The sequence below is a fragment of the Pan paniscus genome, chromosome 9 (assembly GCF_029289425.2).
Source record: "Pan paniscus chromosome 9, NHGRI_mPanPan1-v2.0_pri, whole genome shotgun sequence".
NCBI classification, from domain to species: domain Eukaryota; kingdom Metazoa; phylum Chordata; class Mammalia; order Primates; family Hominidae; genus Pan; species Pan paniscus.
Window position 1 is genome coordinate 38,251,890 of NC_073258.2, and position 20,421 is coordinate 38,272,310.

At 45.3% G+C, this 20,421-nt stretch overlaps 1 protein-coding gene across 3 annotated transcripts in view; it reads left to right on the forward strand.

The window, feature by feature from the left end:
- LDLRAD3 (low density lipoprotein receptor class A domain containing 3) overlaps positions 1-20,421 on the forward strand; it is a 287,200-nt gene that overhangs the window by 86,876 nt on the left and 179,903 nt on the right. For 2 of the 3 annotated variants that reach the window (XM_034932403.3, XM_055094282.2), the window contains exon 2: positions 5,133-5,279. The exons of the other annotated variant lie outside the window; for it this stretch is intronic. In XM_034932403.3, coding sequence (XP_034788294.2) covers positions 5,133-5,279 — 147 coding nt within the window. The remainder of the gene's footprint in view (positions 1-5,132; positions 5,280-20,421) is intronic. 3 annotated transcript variants of the gene reach the window in all.

Genomic DNA, 20,421 nt, shown 5'->3' on the forward strand with positions numbered 1-20,421 from the left:
CCTTGTCAAATATAAATTTGTGGGAGCCAGCAGTTTTGGAAGAAGCTTCTGCAGCAGGCTGTTTGCCTTTGTCCAATAGAATGGGACTTGTAATTTTTTTTTTTCATTCTTGGTGCAGATGGTGTAGTTATTTTAAGTAAGTGATGTGCTGCAGTGAAAATGGGCAACTCTTTTTCATTTTTCAGCTTAATGAAAAAAAGAGAAGGGAGGAGGAGAAACCCCAGCTAGCCAACTTCGTGCTAATGCTTGTCTTTTTTGGATTCTAAATGTGTCCCAAGGCACTAAGATGGGATAAATATTTCAGCCACTAGAAAGTCCTGCTGTCGGCCTGAAAAGATTTCTAACCTCTTTTAAAGCAGACTGGGTAGTGATTTACTTGTACAAATCCAGACACCCCCATGTCCCTTATTTTAACTATGTATGTACAGATTCCACTCACATTCTAGGGGGATGAGGCAAGGGGAAGGTGGAACTTTCTAGGGAAGAGTATGGGGGAAAGGGAGGAAATAAATTAGTGACTGAACACTTGGCTTTCTTCTTAGAGTGGTTATAAGTATTTATTGGAGACCTACAGAGTGATCAGGTGCCCATTGTGCAGAGTTGAACAAAACAGTGCCTCTCTGCCTTCACGGAGTGTTCAGTCTAGATGGAGAGACAGTACAGACACACCAGTAAGCAAAAGCTGGGTTAAAGGAAAACAGGACACTACCAGTGTGAAAAACAGGGGGACCAGCTTTAGACTGAGTGTCCATGAAGGGACCTGAAGAAGTGATGTAAGCTGAGGTCTGGATGAATGAGGTTAGCCAAGTGTATTAGTTTGCTCGTGCTGCTGTTAGGTTGGTGCAGAAGTAATTGCCTTGTGCATTATGCAGTTACTTCTGCACCAGCCTAACATAGCAAAGTCCACAGACTGGGTGGCTGAAATGACAGAAGTTTGTTTTCCCACAGTGCTGGAGGCTAGAAGTCTGAGATGGAGGTGCAGGATTAGTGTCCTCTGAGGCCCCTCTTCCTTGGCTTATGAGTGGTCGTCTTTTCCCTGTGTCCTCACATGGTCTTCCCTCTTACATGGTCTCTTTCCTGATGTCTTCTTAGAGGGACATCAGTCATATGGAATTAGGGCCCACCCTAATGCCATTGTTTTAACTTCATTACCTCTTTAAAGATCCTCATCTCCAAATACAGTCACATTCGAAGGTTCTAGGGTTTAGGACTTCAACATGTAAATTTTGGGGGGACACAATTGAGCCCGTTACACAGATGAAAGGTAGGTGGAAGAATGTCCGGGGTCAGCAAACAGCACATCTGGAGGCCTCACAGCAGGGGGCACTGAGGTGTGTTGCAGGAGATGGTTCGAAATGAATATCTAGAAGCAGGCAGCAACTGGACCATGCTGGGCTTTGTAAACTATGGCCAGAGTTTTAGATTTATTCTGAGGACACAGAGAACCCATCAGTGCATTTTAAAATCTCACTCTGTGTGAAGAGAAGGACCTGGAAGGAGTGAGAAGTGAGAAGTCCAAAGGTTTTTTAATTAAGAAACTAAGGTTTGTCAACCTCAGCACTATTGACATTTTCAGCGGGATGACTCTTCATTGTGGGGGCTGTCTTGTGTATTGCAGGAGGTATAGCAACATCTCTGGACTCTGCCCATTAGATGCCAATAGCACCCCCATCTCCCCATCATGACAACCCAAAATGTCTCCAGACAGTGCCATATGTTCCCAGGGGGGCAAAATTGATACCTGTTGAAAACCCATGGTTGAAAAGGGCAAGAGATAATGGCGGCTTGGATTGGGTGGTGCCAGTTGAGTGATGCAAATTGGATGGGTTTGAGGCAGGTTTTTGAAGACAGAATCAATAAGATTTAACCTGCCTTTGCCTTAGTTTCTCCTCATGCCTTTTTTTTTTAGACAGAGTTTTGCTCTTGTTGCCCAGGCTGGAGTGCAGTGGTGTGATCTCGGCTCACTGCAACCTCTGCCTCCCGGGTTCAAGCGATTCTCCTGCCTCAGACTCCCAAGTAGCTGGGATTACAGGTGTGCACCACCACACCCGGCTAATTTTGTATTTTTAGTAGAGAAGGGGTTTCACCATGTTGGTAGGCTGGTCTCAAACTCCTGACCTCAAGTGATCCACCCGCCTCGGCCTCCCAAAGTGCTGTGATTACAGGTGTGAGCTACCGTTACCGGCCCTCTTCATGCTTTGAGTTTGATGATGTCACTTCCCTAAAGCACGCAGCTGTGCACCAGCTGCATGCCTAATGCAGTTGCTCAGAAGAGCAAAAAGCATGTGCTTCTCTGTTATTGTTCACCAGGCCCCAGGATCCCTGGTCCTGCTGAGAAAGCACTTTGAGCCCCATGGCTGGCAGGACCACCTGTGTGTAACAGACATGGTATTTAGTCTCTGCATCCACCCATCCATTTGTCAAGTTCATGTGCCGCCAGCCTTATTGACTCTCAGAGCAAGTACCTTGGAATCTAATCTGGCCAATTTTCCCACTCCAGAAATCTGTTTATCAGAACAAGATTTCATAGTTGCAGTGACGTTTCCAGGGGGGCTTGCCTTCGAGGAGCTAACTCTACAAATGCAAGTGTAAGTATTTCCAAACAAAGCAGAATGACCGTTACATTCCAGGCCCCTGAAGAGTTCTCTGCTACAGAGCAGTTCTCTAACAACAGAGCAGTTCTCTAACAACAGAGCAGTTGTTAGCAAACAGCTGGAATGTGGGGGTTTTCTGGGTTGAGCATTCGTTGTCTGGCTAGTATCCAGTACCTGGCTGCCCTTCTAGGGTCCCCCTCAAGCCCTTGCCTGGAGATGGTGAATTGGTTTCATGTTCTTCTCAGGGTTGTTGGTGGCTTTCTGGAGTCCGGTCTTGAGAGGGAGTCTCATATTGATTCTTGGCTCGGTGGAACAGAGCATCATGATTAATTAGGGATGGCTGACTTTGCACTACAATAGGAGAAATCGCAGCAGAATAGGAGAAATAGTAGCATAAAACCTTTGCATTTCCTAACAATCAGAGCTGCATGATTTTTGAATTCCATGTTGTTCCATGCTCTGGGCTACGTCTTCCTGCACAGAGTCTTTGCTGACACTGTTCTCTAGACCTGAAGGGTGCTTACTTTTTATCTCTGTGTGTCTATCAACATCCACTGTAGATGCTACCCTCTTTCTCGGAATCTTTTTTGATTTATTTGAATTTTGACTTTATCTTAAGGACACCAGGGAGCCATTCAATGACCTTTTAAAGTTAAGAAATGATTCATTTGGTGTTTAGACAGATCCTTCTGGCCACAGAGGGGAGAGTGGGTTGGAGAGGGGCAAGATGGCAGGCAGGGGGGCCAAGTTGGGAAGTTGTGCTGTGCAGCAATCCCTGTAAGAAAGGGTGGCTGCTTTGGCTGGAGTCGCAACTGTGGCAATGGAGACTCGGGGACTGGCCACATATAGGGGTTGATAGATTGAGGAGGGGACAAGGGAGATTTCTAGGATTCTGATGTGGGCAGTTGGGCAGGGTAGAGCCCCTCATTGTAGTTTCTCTCCTAGAGTTCTCCAGTGAGCGATGAAAGCTCATTTTCAGTAATGAAACGTGCATGTGCATTATTAATTCTGTATAATGCAGCAGATGGTCTACAAGGGAAATTCCATGCACCAAGGCCGGTGGGGTGTTGCTTGCCTGTGACGGTGTCCATTGCAATTGGTTGTTGCCCGCTTGTTCTAGTTATAAAATATGTTTAGTATCACCCCAGTGGTACTATCACCAGACTACAGAGTTAGTGCTCATCTGTGTTTGGAAAAGCCAGGGGACACGTCAGAGGAAAGGCGACATATTTGTTTGCTGAAGGGTGTGTATGGATTTACTGGGAGACCCAGCAAGCCGAAGGGCATCCCTGGTAAAAAGAATAGCACGCATAAAGGATAGTGGCCTGTAGGAGGATATGATGTTAGGGATCTGGAAATCTAGAGATGCTTCTCTTTGGCAAGGTTTATGAAAGAGAATCATGGACCTTCTCTTCTGCTACCCCCAGGTGGGTCTAGACATCCCTCTTCTTATTTTGCTGTGTGTGCCTTTCCAGCCTAAAGGTATAATAAGCCCTAGCCTTTATCTCTGCATCTTTAGAACATAGCACAAGTATCTGGTCATAAATGTCCAGTAAATGCTTATGGAATGACTCAGGAGGGAGCTCTGGAGTTGTGGTGTGCTGAAGGAGTGGTCTTTTTTTTTTTTTCCTGCTTTTCCCCAAAACTCTTTTACTCACATGGCTCCTTATCTCTCAGCCATTGATCACAATGGATCAGACTGGTCAGATCGATCAGATCCTGGCTCCCTTGAAAATCTCCCCCAGGGTCCACTGGTAGATGAACTCAGCACCCTGCCCACCTCCACCGCCACAGCACTGGTGTTCTGTATTTGCTTTCTAGCCTGAGGGTTGGCTGTTCGGGTTGGGGGCTTTGGCACTTTATGACCATGTTCAGTGGAGTTGAATCTGAACTTGCAGCTTGGTTCTCAGCTTCCAGTAACTCTTGGAAGGCAATTCCATGACCTTGGGACCCTGGTGGAGGTTACAAATCCCAAGTTCAAGATTCAATGTGGCCTTTTCTACCTGTGCCACCTCAGGCAGGTTGGTTTTATGGGTCTGGGCTCCTGTTTCCTAGAGTGAAATGATCTCCTGGTATTCCTTCCAACTTGGCCCAACTTCAAGGATTCTGTGATTGTAAGGGCCTGGTGTGTGAGGCCTGGAAAGATCTTGCAGTTCCTACTGTTGGAGACATTGGGAGTCCAGTGATCACTCCTGTCTAGAATTTTAATTTTTAACCACTGCTGATGGCCAGAAAAGAACATTTGGATTTTACAACCAGTCTTTGATGGAGAAAGAAAAAAAGTTAGTGAACAGCCATTTTGTGCCTGACATTTAAGTATGTTTGTTCCGTGTATTTCTCCATTTAGTCCTCTCAGAATCTCTGGAGGTGGACTGGGGCAGATTATTAGTCCATTTCACAGATGAGGAAACTGAAGGTCAGAGAGGTTGAGTCACCTACCGGAAGTCTCACCTATACCAAACCACACACCTTTCAGTTGAGGGGCGCTGAGGTCCCTGCTGTTGCTGTGCCGTCTGACCTGTCCCCTCTCTCTGACAGAGAGCCAGCTGCTCCCCGGGAACAACTTCACCAACGAGTGCAACATACCAGGCAACTTCATGTGCAGCAATGGACGGTGCATCCCGGGCGCCTGGCAGTGTGACGGGCTGCCTGACTGCTTCGACAAGAGTGATGAGAAGGAGTGCCGTGAGTGGCCTGGCCCTTTGCTGGGGTGGGGTGGCAGCCATCCTGGGGCAGAGGGGAGCGGGTCCTGAGCTGGCTTAGACCCTGCACACTCTGCTTGCTGCAAGCTGGTGGTTTTGTGCCTCTTGCCAGCAGTCCTGCTTCTTTGCTGTATCTCCATCTCAGAGTCACATGCTCTGTGTAGACACAGGGATCTTGGTGGTGGTGGAGCCAACGCTTTGAGAGAGCAGAAGGTTTTGCCATCAGGCTCTACTAATCCCTACCCTGGAGTCCCGTCCTTGCCTTCGCTTTATGTACGAGCCAACTGAGCATCCCAGAGGTTATGTGGCTGCAGCATCTTAAAACCAGCAAGTGGCACATTGGACTTGGGAACCCAGGGCTGCCTGACACCAGAGTCCATGCTGGTGACCATCTTACAGAGCACCGTGGAATTTTCTTGATGATTAAATGAGGCGTAGCATCCTGCCAAGTATTCAGCATGGAGTTGGCACTGAATACATAGTAACGTGCTTTCCCATCCCCTTTTCTCTGCCGATAGATATGGCTTGAGCTTTGCTGGGGACATCATCTTCTAATGGGCACCACCAGGATCAAATGGTTTTGTGATCCTTTCCACCCCACCTCCTTTTCTGCCCTTTACCTGTTTCATGACGCCGAAACGTGCATGAGATTTGGGTTGATGATCATCTACGAGAAAAGAGGCACCGGGGATGTGAGTTGAGAGGGGTCCGTGGTGTCAAATGATCCTGCTCCCTGCCCTGCAGAGGTGTATTTCTCTTCCTCTTCAGTTTGTCTCTGCAGAGTGAGCTTGGCCATGGTGCCCTGTGTGGTTGTCCTCCTGGGTGCTCTGGTAGGTAGGAAGTATGACTGACAAGTGGTGGGCACAGGGTTGTCTCACAGGGGATTGCCTTGAGACCACATGACTGGACGATGGTTCCTGGCTCTTTCATGTGCTTTGGGCACCAGGCCACGTGGCCTGTCTGACAGGAGAACTATGTGTCCTGGCTCTGAGCCTGCTGTCTCCCTGGAAGCCAGCTGAGGAAATAGCTGAAGACAGGTTAATCATTTGAACTTTTTTTTTCCCCCTGAAACGGAGTCTTGCTCTGTCACCCGGGGCTGGAGTGCAGTGGTGTGATCTCGGCTCACTGCAACCCCCACCTCCCGGGTTCAAGCGATTCTCCTGCCTCAGCCTTCTGAGTAGCTGGAGTACAGGCACCCACCACCGTGCCCAACTAATTTTTGTATTTTTATTAGAGACGGGGTTTTACCATGTTGGCCAGGCTGGTCTCAAACTACTGACCTCATGATCCGCCCACCTCAGCCTCCCAAAGTGCTGGGATTACAGGCATGAGCCACTGTGCCCAGCCAGTCATTTGAATTTTTAACATATTTCTGACCAGAATTTGGGCCGAGTCTATTGACGCATGGGAAGGGGCACTGGCTTTGGAGTTCACACACCTCTGGAGCAAGCTGCCCCCTCTGAAACTGGTCCTTTGCCCATCCAAGGGGTCCCGTATCCCCAGTGCCTGCTCCTGCCCTTCAGAGAAGTTTTTGGGATGGGAAAATTGGGGGTGTGTTATTTGGGGAGAATATTTCATACTGCTTGTTTCATATGATCTTTCTGAATTGATCACTATACACACTGAATTTTTATTTTTGCAGAATTGTTTGTTTGTTTGTTTGTTTATTGTTTTCCAGCCCAGGCTGGAATGCAATGGCATGATCACAGCTCACTGCAGCCTCGACCTCCTGGACTCAAGTGATCCTCCCACTTTGGCCCCCCTAGTAGCTGGGACCACAGGAGTGCGCCCTCACGCCTGGCTAATGTATTTTTATTTTTTGTAGAGACAGGGTTTCACCATGTTGCCTAGGTTGCTCTTGAACCCCTGAGCTCAAGTAATCCATCTACCTCCGCCTTCCAACGTGCTGGGATTACAGATTACAGATGTGAGCCACCAAGCCCGGCCTGCAGAATTATTTTTTAAAAGTATTATTATGTCTATTTTAGCTTTTCTCTGTTTCTAACATGGCCTCAGAATTACTAGAGCTATAACATTAGTAATCTGAGCAAATGACATAGTATGTGTGAGCTCTGTCATCTGTCTGGTTTTGAGGATTTATTAAACACTGTACAAGTGTGCCAAGTTACCATTTTTGAGATACGGTGTATATTTCAACTTCGGCACATACGGATTGTTGTTAGCTGACCTGGGAATGTTTGGCACATGATCAGTTTCTGAAAGAACGCAGGATTAAGGAGTTGATTCCTAAATTGTATGCCCAGCTTTGTCAGTAGCAGCTGTGTGATATTAGTGCATTCTATGGCATTCTGTGTCCTGTCACTCCAGTCTCATGATTTTAGAATTCATGCTCAAACTGGAAGACATGGTGGAGAGCAAATGTTTTTTAAAAAGATGTTGCCGGCAGCTGCCTGGAGCTGCTTGGTTTGGTTTGGAACAGGCTCATTCTTGGCTATTCTCCATTATTTTTTTCCCCTGACTTCCTACCCTTAGCCCCCAAGTGTGGTGGAGGTTTGAGTGGCATTTATTTAGTCCTTTGAGCAAAACATAATTAAAAAACCATGCGCCCCAAACATACATTAACCTCTCTCTGTAGCCCTTCTTTTTTTGTCTTTAAATCGTGAAAACAGAACATTAGAAAGTTTAGACAGTAGAGGGAAGGAGAAAAAGTCCCTTTTCTAAAACAAATTCTACTTTCATTTAAAATTTCTTTCTTTTTTTTTTTTTTTAGACGGAGTCTTGCCTCTGTCACCCAGGCTGGAGTGCAGTGGCGTGATCTCGGCTCACTGTAAGCTCCGCCTCCCGGGCTCACGCCATTCTCTCGCCTCAGTCTCCCGAGTAGCTGGGACTACAGGCGCCCGCCATTACGCCCGGCTAATTTTTTGTATTTTGAGTAGAGACGGGGTTTCACCGTGTTAGCCAGGATGGTCTGGATCTCCTGACCTCGTGACCCGCCCGCCTCGGCCTCCCGAAGTGCTGGGATTACAGGTGTGAGGCACCGCGCCCGGCCTAAAATTTCTTATATATTCCCTTTCAGCCTAGGAGTTGAGGGTGTGAGCCCTTGAGAAGGCCGATTTGTGTCAAAATCAGAGCCCTTCTTCCCCCTTAGGGGGCTGTGTGATCGTGGGAAACTTACCAGAATGTTCTAAACTTTAGCCTTTGGGAGGATTAAAGAGAATTCTTTAACCTTCTGGTGCCTCAATTTCCTCCTCTCCAAAATGGGGGTAATAAGGCTTCTGATACTTAACAGTGTTGTGAAATTTTAACCTGTATGAAGCACACAGCACAGTGCCTGTATACAGTAAGTGGCTTGTAAACATTAACTATTATTGGTTAAATCTGTATCAACTATTTTATTTGGTCGTTGTCATGGGGAAATACCGTTCAATTACCTGCTTTTTTCTACTTAACATTAGAGGCCCTTGGCCACATTCTATATTGAGGATTCACAGTTGTTTTGGGAGGCTGCCTAATGCTCGGTCAAGTAGTGACACTGTAACTTAACCATCCCCCTACGTTTCAGTCTCTTCTGTTTCAGTCTCTTCTGCACTTTTACTTCTGCTGGTCAAAATGTTTAGGATAATTTAAAGAACTTATGCATAACCAGACGACAGAAATATACAATGGTTTCAGCCAGAGTCAGGGTGGACAGGGCTGAGGTCTCCAGGGTGACCAACTTGACAACCTTTTCAAGGATGATGGAAACGGCTGATGTGGAATTTCTGCCACCTTCCCGGAGGGAGGGAGACTGGTTCTGTGTCTTGCTTATGAGCTACAAAGCCCTTTCTCTGATTCTTTGGAGCAACTGGGTACTTAAGGGGAGGTGAGTGAAGGTGGCAGTGTTCTCGCCTCGGAGAGGTGATTACTTCAAGTGCCCTGTGGAGCTTTGGCATTGGAAAGATAATACGCTTCTTAAAAAAGAGAATTCTTGCCCTTTTCAAAGGGCAAGAAAGAGCCTGGAGAGGTGTGTCATGGTGGGATATGAGGCAGTGAGCAGCTCTTCTGTATCCACAGCAGAGGAAGGATTTTTACCAGACAGGAAGATTTTTTTTTTTTAATCGTGACGGTAATAAGATCACATATTGTAAAAATTGAGGGCAGAGAAGGAGGAAAAGCATCTGTACTCAGATCCACTATTGGCATCCTGGAAGTTCTCATTCAGGCTTTTCCCCAGTGTAATCGCCAGGGGTGTACAGTTTTATATTTTGACATTTTCTCATGTAACATTTCAACCTGTTAACAGTTTTTCTGTATCTCCCCCCATTTTTCTCTTTATCATTTTTAGTGCCATTAACTTGCTATAATATGGTTTATTTACACATAATTTGGCATTTCTCTTCTTTCCAGTTTTCCACTATGGGAAACAGTGCTCACTTGTGAACAGGAGGGTGGACATGACTTTCCCTGTGTTTTGAGAAATTTGCTTAGGCTAAATTCTCAGAATTAAAATTACTGGGTTGGAGGGAAGGCGCCTTTTCTGGCTCTTGACACTGACTGCCGACTTGTTTTGCTAAAGGTTTGCACCAGTTTGTTGGCAACATGTGAAAACTATGACTTTATTTTAGTCTTGGCAGCCCTGGGTAATATCTTTAAAAAATATTTTTCTGGTTAATTTAGTAATTGAAAAGTTACTTTTTTTAATTAAAAAAAAATTATCTAGCTAGATTGAGTGTTTTCCCTTACCTCTAATTACTAGTTTTATTTCTTTGTGAGATACCTATTGATGGACTAATATTAATTTCCAGCTGAGTTAAGACATTAGATTTTCTGCCTCTTGAATCTGTAGAAGAGGCTCATTTTGGGACACTTTAAGTATATTTCTGTTCTTGGTTAGTGGAGTGCCCTCAGTGATAGTTTTATCCAAATAACTTAAAAATAAAATAAAAGGAATAAAGATAATGTTTTACAAAAACGAGGAAGCTCCATGGAAGTCCTGATTATGAGGAGAGCTTATTAGAGCTTCCTCTAGGCCACACTATCCCAGGCATTTTACATTCTATTGATTCATTTGATTATTGCGGAAGCCTTATTAGTAACCGGCTGGTGTCATCTCCAGATGAGGAAATTGAGCAGTAGAGCGATTACATGGAGCTTGCCTGTTGGCCCGGAAAATAAGTCTCCATAACCTTCCTCCATCAGAGACCCCCAGTGGGGGCTTTCAGTTTTTTTCTCTAGGTATCTGTTACCCTGCTGAAATGGAATCTTACTGCTATCATGACATATTATCATGTCAAACCTGCTTTTTAAAAAGATTCTAAAAACGTCGATAATGGTTTCTTATAGAAATGAATATTTACATGGCCGTTAGTCCTGGGAGTCTCTGAAATGTTTTCCTTGAAGAGACTGTCCTTTGATTAGTGCTCCCCTCTGTAATAAAGCAGCAGTCCAAATTTCCAGAACCCACAGGGGACCAGGGGTCAAGAGCCTTAAGATATTTTTCCAGTTCTGTGTTGATTTTAGCTGCTGTCTCTCCGTGTTCTAACCAAGTGGTTGAGGGGATCTTGAATGTTTGGGGTCGTCTTCCCAAGGCGGTTCATTTTCTTCTTTGGAAAGTTACACTGATTGATGTCTTTGACTTTGCATGTACAGACCTGGCCCTTTATGTTTGGTGGGTGTGTTTGGTGGGGGGGTGTGGAGGAGGGATAAATTTGAGGACTTTGTTAAATGATAAAATATTAATGAATCTCCAAATCCAGAGATAGAAAAGTAGGTGCAAAAATGGGATTTGAATTTTACTTGCTTTTACTGTTCCTGACTGTTTCTTGAACATGTGTTATTATTGCTCTGGTGTAAAGGCATAAATCCATGAGATAGGGTTGAGAGGGCAAGTTTGGGCAAATGATCACCACGAAATATAAGAGCAAGAAAGCTGGGGTTGAGATTGTTCAGGCTCCATACTCTTCCTCTTTTCCTTTTTAGCATCTGCCTCGTCTTCTGCCTCTAGGTGGTGCCACATATATTTTCTTTTAAACTTGCACTGCAGGGCAAGTAGAGATGTGGGGAAAAAGTTGGATTCTGAGTTATCCTTTACCTTTTCTAAGCTTTACCAGGAATTCAGCTGTTTCTCTAGGGCACCTAATGCCGGCTCCACACACAAAATGCCTCTGGAAATCAGGAAGCTTTCATAGGATGGATAGAGCTTGCTGCTGCTTCTTTTGGGCTGTTCTGTCATTTCTCAAAGAAGGGGATGTGTTGGCTGATGAGCTGTGGCTTAGAAAGGCAACCTGTCAGTCATTGTGTGCAGCTGCAGTGGGCTCAGTTCTCCCCACCACTCTGTAGAAAGCAGAACTGGCACAACACTATCATTTTGGGTTGAATTATAGCCCAGCCTTCTCCCACAATTTTCCTGTGTTGAAGTCCTAACCCCCAGTATTTCAGAATGTGACTTTATTTAAAGATGGAGTTTTATAAAGGTAACCAAGTAAAAATGAAGTTGTTAGGTGGGTCCTAATCCAATACGACTGGAGTCCTTATGAAAAGGAAATTTGGAAGCAGAAATATGTACAGAGGGAAGATGATGTGAAGACTTGGAGCAAGAAGACAGCTGTCTACACTCCAAGGAGAGGGCCTGGAACAGATCCTTCCATCACAGCCCCCAGAGGGAATCAACCCTGCTAACACCTTGATTTCAGACTCCTGGCCATCAGAACTGTGAGACAGTGAATTCTGTGGTTGAAGCTGTCCAATTTGTGGTACTTGGTTATGGCAGCCCTAGCAAACTAATACGACCATCAAACTATCTCCTTTGTTTAAAAAAAAAAAATTATTATAGGCTGGGCATGGTGGCTTATGCCTGTAATCCCAGCACTTTGGGAGGCCAAGGTGGGCAGATCATTTGAGCCCAAGAATTTGAGACCAGCCTGGGCAACATGGTGAAATCCTGACTCTACTAAAAATACAAAAATTAGCTAGATGTGTTGGCGGGAGCCTGTAATCCCAGCTACTTGGGAGACTGAGGCACAAGATTTACTTGAACCTGGGAGGTGGAGGTTGCAGTGAGCTGAGATTGTGCCACTGCACTCCAGTCTGAGTGACAGAGTGAGACCCTATCTCAAAACAAACCCCAAAAATTATTATATGGTGAATGATAGCTTCCCGCAGCTGTCTAACAGGCTGACGTCTGCAGACATCCTGCTTTCATTTTTTTCCTTTAACAATTTGCAAGTAAGAATCTCACTGTTATGGGTCAAATTGTATCTTCCAAAAGGATATAGGATATGTTGAAATCCAAACCCCCGGTATCTCAGAATGTGACCTTATTTGGAAATGGGGGTCCTTGTGGATGTAATTAGTTAAGATGAGGTTGTACTGGAGTAGGGTGGGCCCTTAATCCAATGTGAATGTTGTCTTTATAAGACGATAATATGACGATATGAGGGAAGAAGACCATGTGACAACAGAGGCAGAGACTGGAGGGAGGCACCTGCAAGCCAAGGAGTGCCAAAGATTGGCTTTCTCGTATGAGTGAGATGTCCGGTTTTTTTTCTGCATCTTGGTTCTTGGCAAGCCACTGCTAGCCAAGGGCTGAATTCCAAGGGCCTTCTGAAGGAGTTAAGCCTCAGAAAACATAACTGGCACTCTGAAGGGTCTAGAGAATATCGTGGTTTAAAGCTCTGTCCATTAAACACTTCAGAATGAAAAGACATGCTCTTTCACAGCGCTTACGGTGTGCGGGAAATCCAAGACCTATGTATATTAGCGTTGCTTCTTTTCTCATTGAGTCATTCTGTTTGTATTTGGTTTTTAAATGTCTCACCTAATTCCTGGCATGATCCTCACTTCACTAAATTTCTTTAGTCTTAAATGCAAAACCATTAATGCTATGGTTAAGAACAGGGGCTTTGGGCCCAGACAGTACTGAGTTCTCCCCCCAGCTTCCATTTATGACATGTGCAGCCCCGGGGCTTACCATGCACCTATTTTCTCATCTGTAAAATGGAGATAATAGCAGTGCCTATCCCAGAGATGTGATATTTCAGGGGTGATGTTTCAAACATCTAGTAAGTGCTGTGTCCAGGCCCTAAGCCAGTTAGAAAGGACTGGATTTAAACAATAGGTATTGTTTCCTGGTGCAGAGAAGGTGAAGATCAGCTCTGTGAGTCTGACATGAGCTAATATGAGGCTTGTAGCTGGTGCCTGGTGTGAGTTAAGCATTCAGTGAATGCTAGCTGACCCTATTCCCTCAAACACATGTATACTGGTGACATTTCCTGGCCAGCGCAATGCTGGGAGTTATTACTCGCCTGTTCCCAACACCTCCATCCTCCACTTCCCCTTCCCACACCCGGTCTTTTCTTGCTCTTAGTTTGAGAGCCTGTGCCACAGAAACACCTTCATCTGCTAGGTCAGTATCTGCTTTTCACTGTCCAGTCTTGGACACACATTCATGAGCTCACATGGAATAGCTTTTAGCTTAGAGCTCCAGGGAGCCAGCCAGATGCCCAAACTGGTGCAAAAGGGAAGGAAACAAACATTTGAGGGGCTGAGGTGAGCCAGGCTCTTGAGGTTGCAGGGAAGGAAGCTTGGAGGTACCTCTTCTGCATTCAGATGGGGACCTATGTCTTAATGGACCTGCAGTGGGCACCCACCCCCAGAGTGGCTGCCATCCGCTGTTCTCAGCTCTGCTGGAGCCCTGCACAATTAAACACCTAAGTGGATTTTAATGACGATATTTTGCTTCAGCGCTCAGGCTTCTCAGCCTCCATGAGTATGTAGTCTTTTCCACCTTCACCACACTGGCCTGAAGTCAGCACCACTCCCTATGGCCTTCAGCATTGTAGGCCTAGAACTTGCAAAAATTACTGTCTTCCTGACCCCCTCTTGCCACTCCAGATGTGCTCTTTGTGCCTCGTGGCCTATGATGAGGACAGACTTTCAGTTCAGATGTTGGAATCACAGCATGAAGTTTGAGGTGGGCATCTGATAGGCACCCACCTACATACGGACGTTTCCAGGTTGTCAGGCTGCACTTAACATGCGTTTGACTGTACTCAAACTTTTCTTAAAGGCCCCTGGTAGATTTTTGAAGATGTTGGTAATTTTACACTAAGGGGAGGAAGTACAAAGTGCTCCAAATCTTTCTGGTTTTATTAGTTTCCTAGGGCTGCTGTAACAACATACCACAAACTGGGTGGCTTAGAACAACAGATATTTATTCTTTCACAGTTCTGGAGGCTAGATGTCTAAAGCAAGGTGTCGGCCCGGCCATGGTTTCTCTGAAGGTTCTAGGGGAGGATCCTTCCTTGCCTTGTCCTCACTTCTACTGATTTGCTGTCTGATATACTTTGGCCACTGATTAGCTGTCTGATATGGTTTGGCTCTGTGTCCCCACCCAAATCTCACCTTGAATTGTAATAACCCCCATGTGGTCATGGGTGGGACCTGGTGGGAGGTAATTGAATCATGGGGGTGGGTTTTTCCTGTGCTGTTCTCATGATAGTGAATAAGTCTCACGAGATCTGATGGTTTTTTTTTTCTTTCATTTCAAAAAATTTATTTCAGTAGTTTTTGAGAAACAGGTGGTTTTTGGTTACATGGTAAGTTCTTTTTAAATTTTATTTTAAGTTCTGGGATGTATGTGCAGAAAGTGCAGGTGTGTTACATAGGTATACATGTGCCATGGTGGTTTGCTACACCCATCAACCTGTCATCTAGGTTTTAAGACCCGCGTGCATTAGGTATTTGTCCTAATGCTCTCCCTCCCTTCGTCCCCCACCCCCAACAGGCCCCAGTGTGTGATGTTCCCCTCCCTGTGTCTATGCATACCCATTGTTCAACTCCCACTTATGAGTGAGAACATGTGATGTTTGGTTTTCTGTTCCTGTGTTAGTTTGCTGAGAATGATGGCTTCCAGCTTCATCCATATCCCTGCAAAGGACATGAACTCATTCTTTTTTATGGCTGCATAGTATTCCATGGTATGTATGTGCCACATTTTCTTTATCCAGCCTGATCTGATGGTTTTATGAATGGGAGTTCCCCTGTACCAGCTCTGTTGCATGCCGCCATGCAAGACGTGGCTTTGCTTCTCCTTTGCCTTCTGCCATGATTGTGAGGCCTCCCCAGCCATGTGGAACTGAGAGTCCAATAAACCTCTTTTTCTTTATAAATTACCCAGTCTCAGGTATGTCTTTATTAGCAGCATGAGAACAGACTAATACACTGTCCATCCTTGTGTTCTTTGGCTTGTAGATACATCACTCCGTCTCTGCCTCCATCATCCCATGGTTCTCTCCCTGTGTCTCTTTGCTTCTTTGTCCAGATTTCTTTTTTAAGGACACTGATCATTGGATTAGGACCCACCCTAATCTTGTATGACTTTATCTTAACTTCATTATATCAGCAAAGACCCAATTTCCAAATATAAGGTCACATTCACAGGTCCCAGGGCACTGTTCAACCTGCTACACTGGGTAAATATTGAGGAGGTAAAGCTCCCAGTGACCAGCAGCTACCACCGGAGGAGGCCTTTGCAAACTTAGCTGCCTGGTGGTCTCCAAGCTGTGTGGATGCTCACTTCATTCACTTGGGGAATATCGCTGTTAATTGTTTTACCTCTGCCTTTGTAGCATGGTGGTTATGGAACAAAACCAAGTGTGTCAATAAAGCAGGAAGCGTGATTCAAATGAGAAAATAAATAAATATATATATTTTAAAAGTCAGGTGGATGTACTCTTTTTTCTTCTATAATCTGATGCCTTCATTTGGCCATTTCCATAATGTGAGGATACTCTAAATGCTAGTTAGTGTGTATGGCAGTCTGTGAAAGTTCTGTGCTTTTAGTAGCCCTGGGGCTGGAGGGGGCTGCTGTGGACTAAGCACACAGTGTCACCAGCTCTCCACTCTCCAGCCCTGTTTGGGACCTGGGAGGGCTCCAACTGGGGGTCCCAGCCAGTTTGGACTGCTGTCAGGTTTTGTTTGTCCTACACAAGGACACTAAAAACAATAATTAGTTGTCTGTGTTTATAAAGCAAGAGCTTGCACATAAAAATTAGATTATCAGGTTTTCTTGAGAAATCAGATATTAGGTTACTTTTTGCACTCACAGAGAACCATGTCCATTCTGCATCTTTCATGCATTTCACCGTCTTGATCATTCTAAGGCCTCCAGTGTTTTTTAAATTCCGAGACACACATTTTTTCCCCACATTTTTCAATGGGCTAAGAAAACACAGTGTCCTAATTTAATTGGCAGAGTTGTTTCTTTCTTAGTTGTACATAAAATAGTAGCATGCTTTGCACTCAGTGGCATCTTGGATTCAATGAAATGCACTAATTTTCTCTGATGGTTAGCATATGATATTTCAGCCAATGGTGCTGAACATTTCCAAACAGATAAATGCACCATGTGTGTATGTTTTCCTTTGGGTGCTGTGCTTAGAGGATAGCAGACAGGGTGCAAAGTGAGAAGGACCTGGCTCTGCAGCCAACACTGCCAGTATTGAATCCTGACTCCATCATCTGGGAGCTGTGCAACCTACGCAAGGTACTTGGCCTCAGTTTCCTCATCATTCCCATGGCATTTTTGTGAGGGTTAAATGAGCTGAAACCTTGAAACCCCTTCAAACAGCAGCTGGCACAGAGGAAGCACACAATCAATGTCAGCTGTACTCTTCCTGGCGGTGTGGCGATCCCAGCTCTGCCCCTAGCTAGTCACTTCTCTTCTTGGAATCTCAGTTCCTTCGTCTGGGAAATGGGAGCAGATGTGAAAAGGGGCAGGGTGAGAATACATATGAAAGTGCTGGCTCCTGGTGCATAGCAGGCACTTAATACGATACGCTTTTCCATCTTCTGCCTTCCCCAGGGATGCATTGTGCCATGTAAGAGAGAGAGCCTCCAGGGTTGGCGAGAGTTTTCGATCCAGGCTTTTTCAGGTGTCAAAGATGAGCTGGGTGATTCTCCATAGTTTCTCCTTTCTAACAGGTGACAGTTCTGTTTCAGAAATACTGTGGATGTTCAGGTTTACAGCACATTAGTCAAAATTAGCACCTCCTCTTCCCTGAACCATTTTCAGGAGATGGAATCCAGGGATCTCTTGATAGTCTGGTTCTGAGGAGTGGGCTGGGGGACAGCCTAGGATGGGGAGCCCCACTCCAACTACAATGCTGTCGAGTTCCCATTGACACCCCCACCCCCTGCCCAGGAGGTGAGAAGAATCAGACTATCTACCTGGGGTCCCGGTGCTCCCTCCCTTGAAGCTGGGACAGAAGACCCAAGACTCTGGTTGGGAAGAAGTTGAGTCAGGTCTATTGAGATAAGGCTTCCTGGAGCCTAGAGAAAAACTGAGAAGAAATTATCCAATTAAGTATCTCCCAGGAGAAGAGTGACTGTTTCATTTTCTGAAGTGACTAAATCTCCCATTTCTTAGAACCTTTGTTTCATTATTTAGTTAAGTCTCCTGTCACATATCTCTGCTGGTGCCATTCTAATCCTATTCTGGTGGTGACAGGGGGACTTGGACGGCATCTGCAAGAATCCCACCAGGCCTCTTCCATCTCCCTTGGTTCCTCCTAGGTGATAGCAGCTGTTGTTTGGGACCTGCCACTGCTTTCTTGGAAACTACCAATTTAAATGCCAATATTGTCACCAGCTGAGAAGTGAGTGGTATGGAGTCGTCTTAAAGTTGTCTTTTAAACCAATTCTTTTGCACAAATATCAGCTTCATTCCATCTCGCCAGTCTTCTTCCCCACTTCCAGAGAGCTTCATTATCATCAGCACTGTGTGCTGCCTTTTCTCTGCCTGCAAGGGGAGAATCTTAATGAAATAACTCTGAGCTGGGGGGCAGGGGTCATGTTTCTGTGTTTCTGGAATGAGTGTGGTCAGGTTGCCTGGGCCCCTGTCATTCCAGCATGCTCTCATTGCCAGGACTTGGCTGTAACTGCAAAATATAGTCAGTGGTAATACGCTTGGTAATGGCTAATAAAATTTAAATGGCTGCAAAATCACAGAACATCAAAAAAAATTTTCTCCTGGCACATCCAGACAAATCTTGCTGATCCAAGTTAGGGTGTGCAGTCTTTATTTTTATTTTTTAATGCAGACTTGCACTTTTATCTGCAACATAGCTAGTGTGCAGTTGCCAGATCGCTTTTTAAAAAAATCTTGAGACAGATGAGAAAATAATAATTAGAAAAAGAGAATGTGGTGCATTCATATAGTGCAGACACATGACCAGAGAGACTCTCTCACTAGTAACACTTGAACATTTTCTAAAGGTTGGGAGTGGGAGGAGATGGGGGTAGAGAATCTTTGAAGTCAAAAGGTAACTGCATACCCCTCTTTAGAAAGCATTTCAGAAACTTTTAGCTTTTGACATGGTTAATGTCATGTCCTTTTCTCAGATCACTACAAGAGGAGTCACATAAAATGTAGGGAATGTCTTAGGTCTGAAAGGCTGTTGGGTGTTCTAGAATCAGTGATTGGAAGGCAAAGGACTCAGGTAGGTTACATTGCAAGTATTCCATGTTCTATAGCACTGCAGAGCTTTAGGTTAATTTCAAATTAAAATACAGTCCTTACTCCCCTGAAAAGGCATCACTTGCATGTACCTGAGTTACTTATTTCTATTATCCTTGCCCTTCATTTTGGTGGGATAAGGGTGGAGAGGCAAAAAATCAGTGTCTCAGATTCTCCATGAGATTTAAATATGCAGGATCTGAAGACCATCTTGGCTCCTGCTGTCTCCTGTCAAGTGAAGTGTTGTTTGCCTCTCCTGCTCTTTCAGGATCTAGCAATAAAGCCTGTGATGTTTACTGACCTCTGAGAGAGAGGTGAGGAGAATAGACCCGAGAATTTTGTTTATTTGGAGAGAGGAGGGAGAGAGGCCATCCTGTTGCTTTCTTGAATCACATAGAGAGCTAAGAGAGAATGCTTCAAAGATGGATTGGACACTGTTGGAGGAGTAAGTGATTGTGGTAAGGAGGTTTCCATGATCTATGTTTTCCCTCAGCTGTTTTGAACATTTTAGCCAATGACAAGTGAACTGTAGCAGGATCCTGCTGGTAGCTGTATGTATGTTCCTAAGTCTGTGCAAGCCCATCACCATCACTCTGCTGCATGTCTGTAGACCTTGTCCTGTTGAACCCTGGGCAGTGCCTGCTTTTTGATGCTCAGACCACATATTCAGATTGTTGTTGGTCCCCAGGCAGCAGGGCAGGCAGTCTGGTGGGCCACTGAGTGAAGCTGTTGGATGACAGGGAGCATATGGCCCTGATGCAGAACATGGTGGGTCTCTGCCAGTTGTCTGACATTAAAATCCAAACTAGGGCTGTTCCCAGTTCCCTGGAATGGAGGCCACTGGCCAGTCTGATGCTGTTAAGGGAAAGTTGAGTGTAGTTCAGTGGTGACAGTGTTGGCTGCCTTGATTCAAGACCTGACTGCTGCATCCTCTCTATTTCTCGTCACTACTGGCACTCAGAGCCTATACTGAGTGTCCCTTTAGAAGGATGTAGAGTTGAAGACCCTCTGCTTTTTTTTTTTCATTTAATCTTCTCAGAGTGACAGTATCTTAATCCATTCAAATACCACTAACTGGGTGGCTTATAAACAGCAACACTTATTTCTCTCAGTTCTGGAGTGGGAAAGTCCAAGACCAAGGCACTGACAGATTTGGTGTTTGGTGAGGGCTCGCGTCCTGGTTTGTGGACAGCCGTCTTCTCACTGTGTCCTCATACGGTGTAAAGGATGCCTGAGCTCCCTTGGGCCTTTTTCATAATGGCACTAATCTCATTAATGAGGGCTCCACCCTCATGATCTAACCAGCTCCCAAGAGCCCTGCCTCCTATTACCATCAGATTGGAGACTAGGGACTCAACAGAATAATTTCAGGAGGACAAAAACATCCAGTCCATTGCAGGGTGGAAGGACTTTCATGGAAAAAGAAAGCCTAAATATAGCCCTGAGGGTAAAGAAAGAAGAGGATGCTGCATATTTAGGCCTGCTTATGGTGATTCCTATGGCTGGTGGGAAGGGAGAGGAAAGGTTTCAGGGGCACCTAGAGAAGTATGTGGTGGGTCAGTCAGGCAGGGCCACATAAGCCAAGGGAAGGAAGTAGCCATGTGCTTAGTGGTCAACATGGTTGAGAGCATTGGCGCCAAAGTGGGATGAGTGAGTCAAATCATGCTCT